This window comes from Strix uralensis, chromosome 4, assembly GCF_047716275.1.
Source record: "Strix uralensis isolate ZFMK-TIS-50842 chromosome 4, bStrUra1, whole genome shotgun sequence".
Classification (NCBI taxonomy): Eukaryota; Metazoa; Chordata; class Aves; order Strigiformes; family Strigidae; genus Strix; species Strix uralensis.
Genome location: NC_133975.1, coordinates 85,023,462 through 85,040,781, shown reverse-complemented (window position 1 = coordinate 85,040,781; position 17,320 = coordinate 85,023,462). Strand labels below are relative to the sequence as shown.

The 17,320-nt window shown below is 43.8% G+C and overlaps 2 protein-coding genes across 3 annotated transcripts in view; one reads left to right on the top strand and one right to left on the bottom strand.

Moving 5' to 3' along the window:
- The window catches only part of LIN54 (lin-54 DREAM MuvB core complex component), a 41,333-nt gene extending 34,702 nt beyond the window's left edge, over positions 1 to 6,631 (bottom strand). Inside the window, exon 1 of one of the 2 annotated variants that reach the window (XM_074867566.1) lies at positions 6,366 to 6,631. The gene's annotated coding sequence lies outside the window, so the exon portion shown is untranslated. Of the gene's footprint in view, positions 1 to 3,929; positions 3,979 to 6,365 lie in introns of those variants that run through there. The other variant, XM_074867570.1, reaches the window with a different exon arrangement.
- Positions 6,632 to 6,732: 101 nt separating this feature from the next.
- On the top strand, positions 6,733 to 16,351 carry COPS4 (COP9 signalosome subunit 4). Its single transcript, XM_074867562.1, has 10 exons — positions 6,733 to 7,079; positions 8,269 to 8,348; positions 9,100 to 9,251; positions 10,514 to 10,617; positions 11,474 to 11,627; positions 12,722 to 12,872; positions 13,251 to 13,421; positions 14,789 to 14,904; positions 15,270 to 15,354; positions 15,780 to 16,351. The coding sequence occupies exons 1-10, from the start codon at positions 7,006 to 7,008 to the stop codon at positions 15,911 to 15,913; spliced, it is 1,221 nt and encodes a 406-aa protein (XP_074723663.1). The 5' UTR covers positions 6,733 to 7,005; the 3' UTR covers positions 15,914 to 16,351.
- The last annotated feature ends 969 nt before the right edge of the window (positions 16,352 to 17,320 follow it).

The following is a 17,320-nucleotide window of genomic DNA, read 5'->3' as shown; positions in this document are numbered from 1 at the left end:
TAAGTTCCCCAAGAATTTGTCTAAGGACATGCACCCAAATAGCTCTGTGTCAAACTGTACAGTCTATCAAAACCAATGGAACATCAGCTATATAACTTATAAGTGACAATGGCATGAGTTGGTGCAAAATTGTATAGCATCTGCATTGTTGAGTGTTCTTATTATCTGGACAACTAAGAGATAACTCTCTTCCAAGGACAAAGCTTATTTTGCAGCCATAAACAAATATTAGAAGCAGAAGCAAGTATCAACTCATGATAACAATGCCATTGAGAATTTTTCTTAAGAATTCAGGACAACCAACTCGTCAAAGCTTTTTATTCAACCTATGTCTTTGTGCTGATACAACACCAAAACTCACCTTCCCATTCAACAAAGAATGAGCTCTTATTTTCCCCAGGCATTCCTGTAGCAATGGTAAAAATTCGCTAGTAGCCTCCCTCTTTCATGTTTTCTGCTTCCCTCCTGGGAGAATCTATAGCTCATATGCAATCGTTATTTCTTTTTCTTCACAGGAAACAGAAGTGACAGTCTTTGTAGGTGCTAAATTGACTACAGCCTTGTTGGTCCCTCTGCTGCAGCCAGCTCGCAGCACTGGCACCAGAACTATTCCTTGCAAGCAGAAAAATACCCACTCTTCATTTAATCTTCTGGATATTAAACAAGAAAAGAGAAGAAACTTCTTTCAAGAAAAGACTGGATAACTACATAACCATACAAGGCTCATAGTTCCCACAGATTCTCGACTGCCTGCTAGCGCAAGCAACATAGAACACCTACCTAGGCAAAGCAGGAACAAGCTACGGTGAAGAAAGTGAAGGTCACTTCTTTGCCTAAGTTGATTTCCAAGGAAAACAAAAAATCTTAGAGAAACAAGTAATTTTACTGGGTCATTTTATAACCAGAACAAAATAAAGAACGTGCTAGTTCATCTCCTTGTTTGCTATGTTCTCCTATACCTTTTTGCCAAGTACATACAAGCACACATCAACTATTCCAGGCAACTGAAATTCACAAATATCAATGGCACAAAAATATAGGAAACACAGTTCTTGAGGAACTCTTGACACTGGACATGTTTTCACTCATTTGCTAGAAAAACCTTCACAGAAGCACGTGTATACCCAAGATTTGTCCCATACTGCTGGCATATTATCAAATGAAAGACCACAACTGCGTGTAGGCGATCTTACCATACTGCAATTCTCCTAATTAATTGCCATCCTTCAATTTTGCTACCATATCAATAATGGTTAAAATAGTGTAATTCGTTTTATGCATTCCCTATTTTCATACTCTTGACACTCTACGTTTTGTCTCTAAAATGGAAAGGTTTGTCGTAAAGCAAAGAGTTACAAAATCACTCAGCACTACATTTTTTCAACAGTCTTTTGTTTAAGCTTACTGAGCTACAGATTGTCTTAAGAAATACATGTCACGAAACCAAAAAAAGATTAATCTGTAAGAAAGCTACAATTAACACCGGTAAGTGGAAAAATTAATCATCTAAGACTGCAAACTCACCATGTTTGCATATGTAACAGCAGAGTGAAAGCATATAACACAGTAACAAAATATGTACGTGGAACACAGTCAAAATAATTTCCATCCTCTTTTCTATTCTCTACAGAGGGGACAAGATGTGGAGGCAGTTTGTCTGCATGGTTCCCAGAGGATCATGGTTTGAGATTTATCAAATACAATACCAAAGGCAGACTATAGCAAGGAAAAAACCCCAACCTTACTCCTTATCAAATGTTGTAAGTATCCGGTCTTTTTGCATCGGTCACAAGGAATACTAAGAAAGTATCAGGTGTTCTTCACCACAAATTTAACCGCCTGTAGTTTCAAAATTCAAAATAATAGTTCCCAAGGCAACCATAATTCACTCAACCAATGCATACCACTCCCTTCCCATTACTCTGCATTCTGTCAGGTGAACACTCCGTATGTGACACACCATACATACAACTGTGTGCAGCATATCAGAGGAAGAGGCAAGGTACACAAATTAGCAACTCCTATGTGTTTAAAGCAACAGTTATCAAGTGATATGGACATTATATTACACAGTTAAGGTTTTTTGGGGTTTGGTTTTGGCTTTTTTCATGGGAAGAAAGATTAAGCTTATGTCACCACTGACATGTTTATAATAGAGGTGCTAGTTATTTCCTTTTTAAGAATGGCTGGAAGAAAAAACCACCAAACAAACCAACCACTTGCCCACATACCAGTTATGAGGAGATCCTTCTTCCCTTGGCAAGTTCTGGGTAATTTAATCTTCCATTATAATTTAAAAAGGAAAACCAACAGCTAAAAAACCTTATCTGTCAACAAAGTGGTAATTAAATACTAATAAAACAAGCACCTTCTACAACTCTTTAGGATTTACTGTGAAAAACATCCTAGTAGTATCTTCATTGCACTGTTATTTCAGATAGCATCCTTTGCTACTCTGACCACTGTGTGGACGTCATCAGCGGCATTACTTTCGTTATATTCCAATTCCCTGCGCATACTAAGCCAGCACTACTGCTAAAGCTCTCCTGTGCTCCTTTAGCATCTGCCTATTCATTTCTATACAAACATTTTCCCTCCTCCGTGTGCTAGCAAACGTTTATGTAGCTGCAAGGGCAGCCCAGATGAAGGAACCAAGCCGGGTTACAGCTAGCCACCCAAACCAAACTGTGGCCCTGTCACAGTCCCCCTTTCTCCACGCTGCTGACGCTGCTGTTCAACCCAAGAAGAAAACTACTCCACAGAGTAGTGAACAAATTCTGGTGGGTCAGTGTGCTGAGACAGCTCAGTTCAAAGCTTGTGAGCACCAGAACAGCACCAACAATCCAGTTGGGTCAGGGGGCTGTGGAAACCCAGGAACCCCGCTCCCCTCCCAGCTTGGCATCTATACTCCCTGCACAGAGGGAAAGAGAAGAGTATAACCAACTCCTTCAGTGGTGGCAGAATACTAGACTACAGCAGGCCACGTAGCTGCTTAAGTGCTTACAAAGCACAAAAAACCGGGAAAGCATAGAAGAGAAAGAAGCTGCCAAGGAAGAGCAGAGCCATCTTCCCTGCCAGCAAAGCAGCAACAAGCACTCATAGGATTATAGCAGTGCATAGCCACATCTCCCAAATAAATGGAAAAAAACACTGAAAGGAAGTACGAAATGACAAAAGCCATTAGGAAAGTTCTGCCCAGACACTACAATATTAACAATTAACTAGATTTTAAACCAGAAAGCTTTCACCTGTTTGCAGATTGTGTCTCCTGTTTCATTCAAATATTTGGGGGGGAGAACAGATTTAGCAATGTAGGCAGACCTGAGACCACTGGGAACTTTCTGATAAAAATAATATAGAAAAAAAGCGAACCCTGAAAAACTTTTCACAGGAACAACAGATTCATCTAAAGAAGTTTCTAAATCATTCTTCAGATAGGCTTCTCAAGTCCATAGCAGAAACTGCTGTTACCCCAAAGAAAGAAAAAACAACCCACAAAAACCAAACAGCCAGACTATAGAGATAGATGGAGATTGGGTATGTGCCTGGTACTCACAGGACAGATCAGAGCAGAGCCCAAAACTAAGGATATAACCCTCACGTGGCTAGCAACATGTTTGATTGCAGAAGTACAGCTTGTGAAGAGGAACAACACACAAGCTGGAAGAGCGAAGTAGCCACTAATCTACATCCTGATCAGGAATATGAGAAACTTGAATCTCTTGCATCATGTAGCTATGCACCCCATCACTGATCAAGGGATTATTCCAGCATTCTCATTCTTTCTTCTGCAAGAAAATCTTTCATGTTTTCTAACGCTGTCAAGTGAGCAAGCCTAGTCATGGGCTGTACTGAAAGTCACACGCTGCTTACCGGTTTTCTAAGCAACTGAGGAAACCAAGCTACTTAAGGCCTGGCAAAATACAAACCCTTGAATCAAGAGTTCAGGAAACGTTTTCCACTTCTTACTGGGAGCTCCTGCAGATAAGAATAAAAAAAACCCAAACCAACCATGAGTTTGCTTCCTAAGTACTCGTTATGAATACCACCATTGTAGCATACAAATTCTGGAGGACATTAAGATGCGCTTCTAACAGCATGTGAAATAAAAAAGCGCTACTCCTGTAGCACAGGAAGGGAAGAGAAGCACAAGCAGACCAAGTGACAGATAACCAAGCACAGTTTGTTACTGAAGCAGAAATCAAAACACACACCCCAATCTACCTTACTTCCCTCCCCCAAATATTTTTCAAACAAGTGTAAGGGAAAAGAATCTAAGGGGCTTTGACTGCTTTTCAAAACCTAAGATAAAAGATATGCCAATGTATGACATAATGTCTCTAAGGCTGAAATCTGACAGCACTCTTCATTGCCATAACTTCAAATTTACCTGTGGTTAGCAGATACTCAACCTGAAACCACTAAAGCTTTTCGAGAATTCTAGCTGAACAAACTTTTGAACCTTACCACATTACAACAAGCATTAAGCACCTTTTAAACCCACTCGAGAAGCTGGGCTGTATTTTCTAACATACTCTCCAAGCTAGCCTTTAAGAGTGCTCGGCCTACAGAGCAATACAGTCGTACATATCTCTGTATGTTGATACATGTCTGTGCGAGGCATGTAACCAACAGTTACTCCTTGCTGACGCATATGTAAACTGGATGTCTTGGGGGAAAAAAAAAAAGGACTAGTCTAACGCATTTTATTTTACAAAAGGATTCCCCTGACAGAAGAAATATTCTCAGCTGATAACCCACTATTCTTCTTGCCTCCAATAAGCCAAAAAGCTATTGTGCATCAGCTAACCACATGCACAAGGCAATTGCCTGTTATTGCCAGCTTTATGTAAACATTGTAAAGAATATTCCAAACTATTTTGCATATTCAGTCTTTTCTACAAGAACTGTAATAGATTTCAAGCAACTGTTCAGAAGGATGAACCTAATGAAAGACCATTTAAATACCTGTTCTTTCTTCACTTGAAATCTGAAGTCTGAGAGCTTTCCTCCTGTTCACACTATGTTCCAGTAGATAATTTCACATGCTCAATGCCTCAGTGCTTTCCAGAACTCAAAACTTCCACACCAAACATTACTTAATTAGTACACGATGTGCTTCAAAGTCAAAGCCACAAATAATTAATAACACATTCTGACTGCCAATATAACAAGCGAGAGCGATGGAGAGAAGCTGGGACTGTACTGAAGGATGGTCCAGTTAAACTGCCGTCGAGCTCGGAGCTGCCCGCGGCCGCGCAGCAGCACGCTGACAGCCCAGATACACCCTCGCACTTGGGGGAGTTTAAGGAGCACGGAAAACACTCTCCGCCGTTTCCACCGCCCCCCACTCCGCAGGGCAGAGCCCAGCGAACATCCCCGCAAACAAAGGCAGAACGTCCTCAGGCCGGCCCCAGCCCGGCGCGGCCCCTGCGGGTCCGCAGGGGCCAGCCCGGTCCCCTCCGCCGGCCCACGCCGGCCACTTTGGCGAGCAGGGCGTCCCCGGGCCTAACCCACCCGCCGCTGCCTCCTGCCGCCGCCACGGCCGGGGGCCCGGCACCGGCCGACCCCGAGGGCTCCAACCACCGATGCGGTGTCCCGCGGACCGGAGGAGCCGGGCCCCGCCGGCTCCAGGCCCAGCGAGGCGAGCCCCGGCGGCCACGACCGTTAGCATGGAGCGACGCCGGCAACGGCGGCCCCCGCCCCCCCCCCCCGGCGACCGTTCCCCCCGCGCGCCCCCCGGGGCCTCACCTCACCGGCGGGCGGCGCGAGGGCGGCCGGGAGCCGCCGGGCTCCGTCAGCGGCCGCCACCGTATTTCGAAAGATCCGCCATTTTCACCCCGTCACCGCCACCCCCCGCGGCCCGCCCCCGCCGCACCTGCCCCCGCCCGCGGGGCGCCCCCCACCCCCGAGCCGCCCCGCCGCCAAACCCCAACTGCTTCCGGACCGGCAGCGAAGGGGACGGCGGCGGGGGCCCGCGCAGCCCCCGCCCCGGCCTGCGGAGGAAGCCTCCCCGCCGCTCCCCGGGTCCGTTTGAACCCCGCCGCTCCGCTGCGGCTCGGGGCGGCACTGATCCCGGCGAGCAGCGGCGATAAGCCCCGCCGAGAGGACATCCCCGGCGGCGGACGGGCGACCGGGACGGCTAACCCCCGCAAGCCCGGGGAGGTCGGCGGGGCCGCCCGGGAGCCCGCCCCACCGCGGGGAGAGCGCCCAGCGGGGCCGGGCCTGTGCCTTCGCAGCGGGAGGCGACTGTCAGCGTTCCGCCGCTCCCTCCCGGCTTCCGCCACTGCCTCCCCGCCAGCGGGGCCGTGCCCGCACCCCTTTCTGCGTCCTCCCGCCGCCGTTTTCCCGCCCCTCGCACTCACCGGGCGGGTGGGCGCTCTTGCTCTTCCTCCTCCTCCTCCTCCGCAGCTCCCGATGCCTCTCTCCGCCGGCGTCACCGAACGCTCTCCACGCCTCGCTCCGCCGCCGGCCCCCTTCCCTCCGTTACCGCGCCCGGCGGCCGCGGCAGCGGCAGCGCCCGCGACGAAGCCGCCGTGTTTGTTCAAAATCACGCGCCCCGCGCCATTCCCCCGCCGCATCCCATAATACTGAGCCGCGCCGCCCTGGCAACGGCCGGCGCAGCGCCCCTCGCGCGCGCGCGCCGCCCCGCCCCGCGCTTCCGGGACCGCCCCCCGCCCGCTTCCGGGGCCGCCCGCTTCCGGGGCCGCGCGCGCCGCTCGACCAGGATCTGGCCCTGCGCCGGGGGGAGGCCGCCGCCGCGCGCGCGCGCCCGCACGTGATTTTACACGTATATAATTCTATACGTGCCGCCCTTGGGGGGGGGCGGGGGGCGGTGTGTGTCGGGCCCGCCCGAGAGTGATGCCCTCGGCCGGGCTCTGCCCGTGGCGACGCTCGCTGTCACGTGACCCTGCGGCGCGGCGGCCCCTCTAGCCCGCTGGGGGCGCGGCTCTATGGTAGGAGGTCCGCCCCGCGCGCCAGGGACACGGCGGCGGATTGGCGAAGATGGCGGCCGCGGTGAGGCAGGACCTGACGCAGCTGATGAACTCCAGCGGCTCTCACAAGGACCTGGCGGGCAAGTGAGTGCCGATGCCGGCCTCCCCGTAGCGGGGCGAGGAGGGGAAGCGGCCGTTGGGTTTACGGCCGTTGAGGGAGGTGGGGAGCGATAGGAGGCTGCCGGGCCTGGGCAGGGGAGGCGGCTCTTGCTTAACTGCCGCGCTTCTTTAAATAAAAAGAAGAAAGAGTTCACCTCACGATTCTGTCTTTTTTATTTTGGTTTGGGTTTTTTTTGTTTCAAACGACGGCTTGCTCTGTGCTGGTGGTGCCCTAGTATCTCAGTGGGGCCTTAGCCCTTCGCCGTAGCTCCCTCGTGTCTGCCTGCCGCCCCTCAGAGGTCGGCTGCGCCAGACTGATAAGTCGGGGAATTTATTTTTCTCCACTGCTATCGCTAACGTAACTCCGTTGTTATTATTTTCCTTAGTTGGATATTTTGGATGGCAAACCTTGGGGTTTGAGCTACGCACAGTGCAGTGTGTCACATAGATTTTTCTCTCCCCGAGGGTTCAGTCAAATGTAAATTCTTTGAGTCCCAGTAGAGTTGCTTATTTTTTAGAGGAATTGCTTCACTTTTAGGACTTTCATGTACAACTTGGAAACGTTCCCCTCAAAATGTGACTTCAGTGTGAACGTAGTACTTCATCACTATTACAGACACTGAGGTTTTGGCCCAGGCAAAATTTAATTAGCTTTGTGAAGCACAAAACCTGGAATTTCTGTTTTTGCAGGAATAAACGCCTAAAAATGCATAGTCGGTGCCAGTGCTAATGTGAAGTGACCGTAACATACTATTTGCCTCCCACTCCCAATGCTGTTTCTCATTGAATATGGCATTTTGAACATTTTACTAACTTTATTAACTTCAATCCATGAGCATTACAGTTTTCGTTACTTTTTCTGTGCGCTATCCTAGGGGTGTAATTTTTTTTTTTTTTTTTTTTCAGAATTGCGCATATGTTCTCAGATAACAACATGGTAAGCTGTATTATCTGAGAATCTAGTCCTGGGCTTTAAAAAGAGCCAGATACCAATTCTAGATGAATGTTCCTGATGTTTGAGCACAAACACTTTGGAAAATTGTCACCTGAAAGGTGTAGAAAATACAAGCAAAAGCAAGGCTCTGACATTGAAAATAAGCAGAGAAACAGAGTATGTTAGTGAAAAAATGTGCCCTATGAGTGATTTTTTTTTTTTTTTTTAATCTGTGGACAGATATCGTCAAATATTGGAAAAAGCCATTCAGCTGTCGGGTGTAGAACAACTTGAAGCTTTGAAAGCTTTTGTAGAAGCAAGTAAGTGCATCTGGCATAATTGGTTGCACGCTGAGTGAAGGCCAGAGGTCTGTGGGACTGCATGTTGGTTAGGTGTGCGTGAGGCTACGTAAATACATGTTATTGTGGTCCTGTTGGATCTCAAACACAGCTAGAAGAGGGATCATCATCGCCACGTTCAAAAGTTACGGGAGAATAGACTTGTAAGCTTTGTAAGTTGTTTTAACTTTCCAGTGTGACAGTGTTGGAAGGTGAAAACAAAGTAGCATCTGTGGTATGCTAAAATTGATGCTGGATGCCCAGTGGTATTTAAACTAACAATCCCCTTCTTCCCCTGTCTCAAGTTTGAAAAACTGTCAAGAAGAGACGGTTAGGGTTTTTTTGTGTTACGTTTACCTCTATAAATTACACCTGTTGTAATTTTTTTAAGTTGAGAATAAACTTAGTGAAATTTAGCCTAAAGGTTTACTTTGTCCAAAATATTTCAGCAAATGAGAACAGTGATTCATAATGAAACTGTAAATCAAAGTGAGAAATTCATTATTATCTCTCAGGGGTTAGAACTCGGGTGACCTCTAGTGTAAAAAAACTTTCTGAGAGGAAAAAAAATTCACCTTTTAAAAACAAAGAAAAAAAAAACCCTTCACTTGGATATGGTTTTAAAAACGTGAACTATTCAAATTTACTATAAAAGCAAATTATCACTTACAGTGAAGGCACTGATGAGCACTGCATCCATCTTGTGTTTTTCTTCCATGCGTAACTGAACCAGTGGTGAATGAGAATGTCAGTCTAGTGATCTCACGTCAGCTACTGACAGATTTCTGTACCCATCTTCCAAGTCTTCCTGACAGCACAGCCAAAGAAATTTACCACTTCACCTTGGAAAAGATACAACCTAGAGTTATTTCATTTGAAGAGCAGGTGAGCGATCAATGACAAGGGGTTTTGGTTTGCAGGCTTGGCTTTGGGGTTTTTTTCCCTTATCTGCTGAGTATTTTAAGTCTTTAAAAAGCTGTTCAAAACATGTACCTGCTCAGAGTCCAATTTTGCATTCCTGTACATGCAAAACCAGAGCTAAATGCAGAGGGTATTTAGGACCATGCAAAGAATACAGACTCTGTCTCGTCATCAAGATTCTGGGCATGTAATTCCTCCGCTACCAGAAAATGGCTTCTTACAGTGAAACAATACTTGTGCTACTGGAGGTACTGTTGAGAGACAGACTGGTACTCATTGTATTGCATTTTACCCAATTACTGAAACAGGCAGGTGATGTAAAGAGCATCTTGACAAATAGCTTTTGTTTCAGAATAAATACCTCTGTGTTTGTATTTTAGCCATAATCATTTTAGCAGGATAAAAAAAGTTTTTTTGAAATCACAATTCTACTTAACTACTGAATGTGCTGCAGTCCTTTTTCAGTTCAGTTCTTGGTTTTGTTGTATGAGTATTCAACCATTATCTGAGAGTTCTTATAGAAGATGTTTATATAAAAAGCCTTTAGGATCTAGTATTTGAGAAGAAAAGCAAGGCAGTTTCTGTCATGATTTGTATTTGCTTCTTTTTGTCTTTTTAAGCAGCTTTTACTCTATGGCTTAACCAAACATGCTTGCCTATATGTAATAATAATTATGCATGAATTAAATCCAAGACATCAGATAATTTCTTTTTTTACCCACACTTCTGCTTATAAAACCCAGATTGTAAGCACTGGTATTTTACCTGCTGACAGCTGCTCTACAAAGTAGAAGTTTCTGCATTAGGCTCTATTCATAGTTCACCTCACTCCTATCTCACAGGCATGATGTGAGGTACAACTGTAGGAAATGGCTTGTGAATCTCGGTGCTCCAGTTCTTGAAAGTCTTGTTTCATGTTTTTAAAAGCTTTATAAAAGGTTGCTACTTAATCGTTCCCTGAAGATAAACTCCTTTTATCTTGTCACAAGCTTAAGTGGAAATGCTTCAAATCAGCACTGGTATTTAAGAAGCTCGATAGTAAAGCTTGACCCAGGAGTCCCACGTGGGACTCCTGACGTGGGAAGAGTTGCGTGCATGCACGTTACTGTGTTTGTGAAGCTGGGGTATCAGTTGAGGGGGTTCATGAACAAGAACAAGTATTGTGAAAGTTAATACAGAACCATTCATCTTTTATAGTGTTTGCTATTGATTTTATTATTGTTTAGGTTGCTTCGATAAGGCAACATCTTGCATCAATCTATGAGAAAGAAGAAGACTGGAGAAATGCAGCACAAGTACTGGTGGGGATCCCTTTGGAAACGGGGCAAAAGTAAGTACTGTGCTAGATACAGTTCTGTGTTGTTAAATATACTTGCTCCCTTTGTATTTGACTAGACCAGTGAGTGAGAATTTTGAGGTTGCATATTTTCCCAGAGTTTCAGTAGTTTAGGCCAGAACTACTGCCAGATGACAGAAGTATAGTTTGATGACTATACATTACAGTAAACAGTTTAGTGGGTCAAAATACTGCACCAGGAGTTTTGCAGTATTTTTTAGTCTTGTTGATAAAGCAGCCTTTTTGATAATATTTTACAGAAGTGCTCCTAAGGTTATTGAAAGGTTCTTGTAAGGTGGCAGTTCTTCCATGTGTTCACCTTTACAGTTCAAAATGAAGACGTAGTTTGAAATTGAATATTAACAAATACAGCTGAGGGTTTTTTTGTGGGGTTTTATTTGTTTGTGTTTTTTTAATTCTAGAACCCTTGCTGTTACTTTTCTCTGGCTGCCCTTTCTATCCTCTTTCTCTGTATGCACGTAGAAGGAATTGCTGTAGGTTTTGCTTATTTAGCATCTATTTGTTCCTCTGCAAGTTTGCTGCTTAACTCAACTGGCTCACCACTTATGGCAAACTTCCAATCCACTAAAACCAGATCATTAGAGTGTACATTTGTGTCTTGGTGGACAGCATTGTTTCTACCGGTGTTTGTAGGAGCCAGTTCTGTATTGGCATTCATCTCAAATTTCCTTGCCCTGAGCAGAGAACACAAATTTTGGTGTAAGGAAGAAAAAAGCAGGGTAAAGCAAACATTGACAAGTGCTTAAGAATCATAATACATGTTTAGAACAACTAGAGCAAGGGTAGTTGTGGAGCAACTCTGAGCACTTGCTTTTCTGTTTCTCTACAGGCAATACAATGTAGATTATAAACTGGAGACCTACCTGAAAATTGCCAGGCTGTATCTGGAGGATGATGACCCAGTTCAAGCAGAAGCTTATATTAATCGAGCTTCCCTGCTTCAGAATGAATCAACTAATGAACAGCTGCAAATCCATTACAAGGTTGCCTAACTTGCTGTATCGTTTTCTCTTTCTGAAGGGAGATGATTCCACACTGAGATGTTTTTATGCAATGCTACTAAAAAATTCAAAGTGAGAAAAGTGACAAAGGGAAAAGCTTCTAAATGATTTTGGGAGCTTGAGAGCCATATCTTAGCAATAATTAAACAGCTCCTTCCTTATGATTTGGAGATAAGTCTGTAAAGGTTCCTTAAATGCCAGCTTTACTGATTGAAAATAAAACTCAGGCTTCAAAGCTTCTGAAATATTGAAAATATTGCCTCCACCTTTGTCTGTAAATCTAAGAGGGGAAAAAAATTCACATCCAATCTTAGGGACAATGGAAGCCCCTGCCTCCAGTAATTAAATAGTAAAAGTAGCTTTAAGCCTCAAGTAGTAAAGTAACTGCTGATATTTCCACTTATTTGTGGGTTTACTGTGTACATAGTTCGTACACTAATTAGTCAAATTGTTTAATAATTGGGACAAATTATGATAACTGTAGTGTGACTATCAATCAAGTGTGGCGGTGTTTAAAATTCACCAACACAAAGCAGATGTGCCATGAGCTGCAACTCAGGGTATGGTGGTTTTGGTTTGTTGGTTTTCCCTTTTCTTTTTTTCTTCCTCCATGCGATGTTTTAAAGTGTGCACTCAGTTGGAAGTGTACATATTTTCTGTAAGCATTAGAAAAGCAGAAAGAAAGGGAGAGAAGAAATATCAGATGCTGTTACAGTGCTGAAAGGGAAAAGCAAACACTTGAAAGGTATAAATTGCTACATAAGAGCTAGTTGTCAATGTCAGTAGTGAAGGGGAAGCTTACATAAGTACAATATCAGCTGTACAATATGTCATTTACTTAGCTTCTGGCATTTAGACATTTGCAGTGTTTAACATATGAATAGTGCTAGGAAATGCTCTTTCAGTTGCTTTCCATTATATTTTAGCAAGGGCTTTACAAGTCAAGCTAATCCTTTGAGGACACGTAGAGCAATATTTAGGGGAGCTGTCATCTGATAATGTGGCAATTTATAAACACCTTTATTATGCAGCCACCCCAGTTAGTTTTCTTTTTCTGACATGTACTTTCTTTCTAGGTTTGCTATGCTCGAGTTCTTGATTACAGAAGAAAGTTCATTGAGGCTGCCCAAAGATACAACGAGCTCTCCTATAAGAGCATAGTCCATGAAACTGAGCGATTGGAGGCGCTGAAGCATGCTTTGCATTGTACTATTTTGGCATCAGCAGGTAAAATACACGTTACATTTTTGTATAGAAGACCCGACATGGGTATTTCATATCCCCTGAAGCAAGTCAACTTGTGCATTACTTGTGGGGAGGGATCCAAAATTGTGAACTCCGTGACAAAATTACCTGTTGGCATGCTGTTAATTCAGAGTTGGGTTACTTCTGTGTCTTTGCCAGTGGTAAGGTGGCATCTTGGCTAAAGACGCAAAAGATAGTCAGTGGCAAACAGTGTTTTGGAACTGAACACAACCAAGTTCCTTCTTTGGTAGAGCTTTGTTGGTTAATTGCATGTCTTGAGAAAAAAGATTCTGTTTATTTCTGTTTACCTCTTTACCTTATCTTTGGTGATCATTTATGAGGATTCTTCTTGACTCCTAGGGCAACAGCGTTCTCGCATGCTTGCTACACTCTTCAAAGATGAGAGATGCCAGCAGCTTGCAGCCTATGGGATCTTGGAGAAAATGTATCTCGACAGAATTATCCGTGGAAATCAACTGCAAGAGTTTGCAGCTATGCTGATGCCTCACCAGAAAGCAACTACAGCCGACGGTGCGTATTTCTCTAAAGCCTTGTGATGCTAAGTGTTCATCCACAGGAGTTAGACTTGCCCAGGGCAGTCAAGGAGTGTGATGAAAAAGAATTTAGGATTGCTTATATGATTATTGTAAAATTATTTCCCAGCATGTTATCCTTATGAGTATAGTTTAATAGCAAAGCTTCTTAAGCCATAGTTCATCTTTCTGATGGGCTATTAAGGTTTTGAAATATTCTTGTAGAAGATAACTTGTAAAAACCTTGTTTCTCTGTCCATGCAGTGTCCTCTTCACTGACAGCCTCCCAGTATTTCTAACCTTGCCTCGTACATTGAGCCTCTGGCCTTTTGAACTTCTCCAGTCCCTAAGTCACTGTTATAAATAGGATACGTAGAAACATGTGACATGCATGTAGGCTGTAAATGGTTTGTGTGGATGATTAATTTATTTGAACTGCTTTGTGACTTGACAGGAAGATGACAGATAGTGAGGGGATGACTTGGACCAACTCACACTGTCTCCAAATTGTTTTCTGATCCATCTCACTGACATCTTATTAGCTCTGTTCTTCCTGGAACTGCTGAACAGTGAGAAATAATGTGAAGTAACGAATATAGAACTGGAATCCTAAACACACTCATCTCAATTTTCTATATTAGAAGAATATTGAAGTGGAAAAATACATAAGCATGAAATACCTCTTAATCAGGAAAACCTTCCTAGTGAACAATGCTTGTTGATTAAGGACAAATAAACAACTGTGTAATCACAGAGGTGAAAACTGGTTAAAGATACTTTGCTAACAGTAAGCTGCAGTCCTTTCCTTGGGTCAATTGTTGTTTATTTATAACCTGTACTGTTTGTCCGTGTAAATTAAAGAATGCAGGTTAGTTGGTATTTAATAATGTGCTTATCTTCAACTAGAGGTTAACGGGCAAATGAGTTAAATTGTTAAGAAGAGAGAAATTAGATGAGGGTTTATCACTGTACAAGCACAGTAAGAGAGAGGTTAATTGTACTAAGAGCTATAATGAATAATAATAAAAAGCAATGGTCTTTCCATTTGGCAAGCTGGGAACTGATCGCAGGAGGTCAATCTCCCTCAATTCAGATGTTGAGTCTTGTAGCAAAATGAAAGGCTCCACTTGATTATTCTAGAAATCAAATAAAAGGGTTTAAGCTACCTGTCTTAAACCATGTGCCATCCGTTTCTTTTTGTTTGCTTTCTTCTGTGTATCATAACACTGATGCAAGGCAGATGCATCTGGACCTTCTGCACATGTAACCCATGGGGAAAAAAGCATTACTCATCTGCTCTACAATATAAACCAAGTATTTCAGTCTTACAGCAATGGATTTTTTTTTTCTCATCTGACCCCTAAGGTTCAAGTATCCTGGACAGAGCTGTTATTGAACACAACTTACTATCTGCAAGCAAACTTTACAACAACATTACTTTTGAAGAGCTTGGAGCATTACTAGAGATCCCTGCAGCTAAGGTATCAGTTTTCTACATCTTTTGTGAAAACAAGGAACATCAGAGACATGAAGAAAATAGCTGTGGTAAATATTAGAAAAATTAGGTCAATATTAGGAAATAATTAAATATTCCGTATTATGAGGAAGGTTAAATATCTAGCACATCTTTTGAGAAGGAAGGGTACACAGTGTGGAATGAACAATAATGGAATTACATGCCACTGATACTGTGTCTAATCATTTCATAATTAGTGTTGTCTGTAGGTTCCTCCCCCCAGTGGGTGGAGATGTTGAAAAACCCATAAGGAGTATAAAGTCTTAATAATTTTTAACTTCTTTCAGAATGGAAGAAGTTTGTAACATCTTTCTCTCTTCGTTATTTCAGGCAGAAAAGATAGCTTCTCAGATGATAACTGAGGGTCGCATGAATGGATTCATTGATCAGATTGACGGAATTGTTCATTTTGAGAGTAAGTTCGACCACAGTAATTTTTTTTTTTTAGCACCATTCAGAGTGAGCTTTTTGAGTTGCCTTACACGATAAGGAAATGAAGTTTCTTAATGTGTTCCGTCTGAAGTGAGCTTGCTGCCTCTTGCTGTGGCCAGGAGGTGGCAGAGTTTGCCGCAATGGGGGACGACACTTCACGCACCCTCCCTATCACCGGGAAAGCCTCTGTTCATTTCTACTTTGCAGTGCGGGAGTTAGGCTTGTAACAGACAAAATCATTGTAGCTTCTGAATGAGCATGATGTAGCTGCAAGGAAGGCTTTCTCTGTGAGGTGGGTGAGGGCAGTGGCAGAAGAAAAGATTGCAGTTGAAAAGGCAAGGGAATTGCTAAGACTCACTTTGTTTTGTATTGGTTGGTTTTTTTTGTGTGTGGTTGTGTTTTTTGCAGCTCGTGAAGCTTTGCCAACTTGGGACAAGCAGATTCAGTCGCTGTGTTTCCAGGTTAACAACCTGCTGGAGAAGATAAGTCAGACAGCCCCAGAATGGACAGCGCAGGCCATGGAGGCCCAGATGGCTCAGTGACTGTGCAGCCATTGTCTGAGTGGAGACAATCAACTGCCTGCTGTGCTGGAAGAAGGGAACTGAGTAGGACTGTGAGCCAAATGAATAACCCACCTTCATTTCCCCACCTTCTGCTTTCACTCTGGCTTAGGGCACAGTTAGGTGATACCCTGTTTGGTGTAACAGTTCCCCAGTTCTCCGAGCATAGAATGATGCTGTTGCTGCCTCTGCGTTGCACTCTGCTATCCTGAGAGGTGTGGTTTCCACGTAGAAAAAGCTGCAATGTCTGCAGCAAATTTTGGTTTTGATTTATTTAATTTTATTTTTTTTCCATTGTATTGCTATAGCTTTGTAGCACATTACTTGCTATGGTGCTTGTCCTGCTGTGAAAATATAAGTGCCATGTTTCTTTTAGTTGTAATTATTCTAATAAAGGCTGGAATGAGCCACTTGATTTAAGTGTTGCGAAGACCTGTTTGTTTTTTCTCTTGGGCAGTAACTTGAAATAATTTGAATTTTTGGAATTGCCAGTTTCAGCCCCTGAAAATGTTGAATGAAAACCAGCTTTTTTCCTTCTCTGTTTATAAAACGCAAGTTTGAAATCTTAACTGAAGGAAATACTGACCCTTCTCCTGGGTTGGTACAGCAGAGCACAGAGTTGGCTGTGCTGAGAGATGGTGGTAAAGACCGGTGTTCCCAAGAGCGTTTGTTGCAGTGGTATGCTAAGTGATGAGAACATAGCACATGCCAAGTCAGGTAAGCCAAGCACTCTCTTTGTTTTATTTTCTAGGTCAGCATGAATTGGTAATTTTACAAAAGTATCCATAGTGGTTTTTTGGAACTGGAGGTGTAACAAGAGACTGTGACAGGTAGGGATTCTGCACTACAAAAGATTAAACGCCTTTTGAAACGAGTGGCTGGAGAATACTGTGCAAATTACTTACATAATGAGATAAAAGGGCTAAGTAGAGGTGTCATGTGATAAGCAGGACTAACTTGAAATGGTTATGCACAGCAATGAGGTATTGAAGAATATTGAAGTATTCGGTGCCCGGGAAGCTGATGGAGCAGCTCATCCTGAGTACCATCATACAACATGTGCGGGACAACCAGATGATCAGGCCCAGTCAGCATGGGTTTATGAAAGGCAGGTCCTGCTTGACAAACCTGATCTCCTTCTACGACAGGGCGACCTGCTTATTGGATGAGGGAAAGGCTGTGGATGTTCTTTACCTTGACTTCAGTAAGGCCTTTGACACCGTTTCCCACAGCATTCTCCTGGCGAAAATGGCTGCTTGCGGCTTAGATGGGCACACGCTTTGCTGGGTAAAGAACTGGCTGGATGGCTGGGCCCAAAGAGTGGTGGTGAACGGAGTTAAATCCAGTTGGCAGCTGGTCACGAGTGGTGTCCCCCAGGGCTCTGTTTTG

Excerpts from the sequence above, each read along its gene's own strand:
- COPS4 (XM_074867562.1), top strand. The coding sequence starts at position 7,006 with ATGGCGGCCGCGGTGAGGCAGGACCTGACGCAGCTGATGAACTCCAGC. Across the intron at positions 10,618-11,473 it reads CCTTTGGAAACGGGGCAAAA|GCAATACAATGTAGATTATA; the intron begins GTAAGTACTGTG and ends GTTTCTCTACAG. Across the intron at positions 13,422-14,788 it reads GAAAGCAACTACAGCCGACG|GTTCAAGTATCCTGGACAGA; the intron begins GTGCGTATTTCT and ends CTGACCCCTAAG.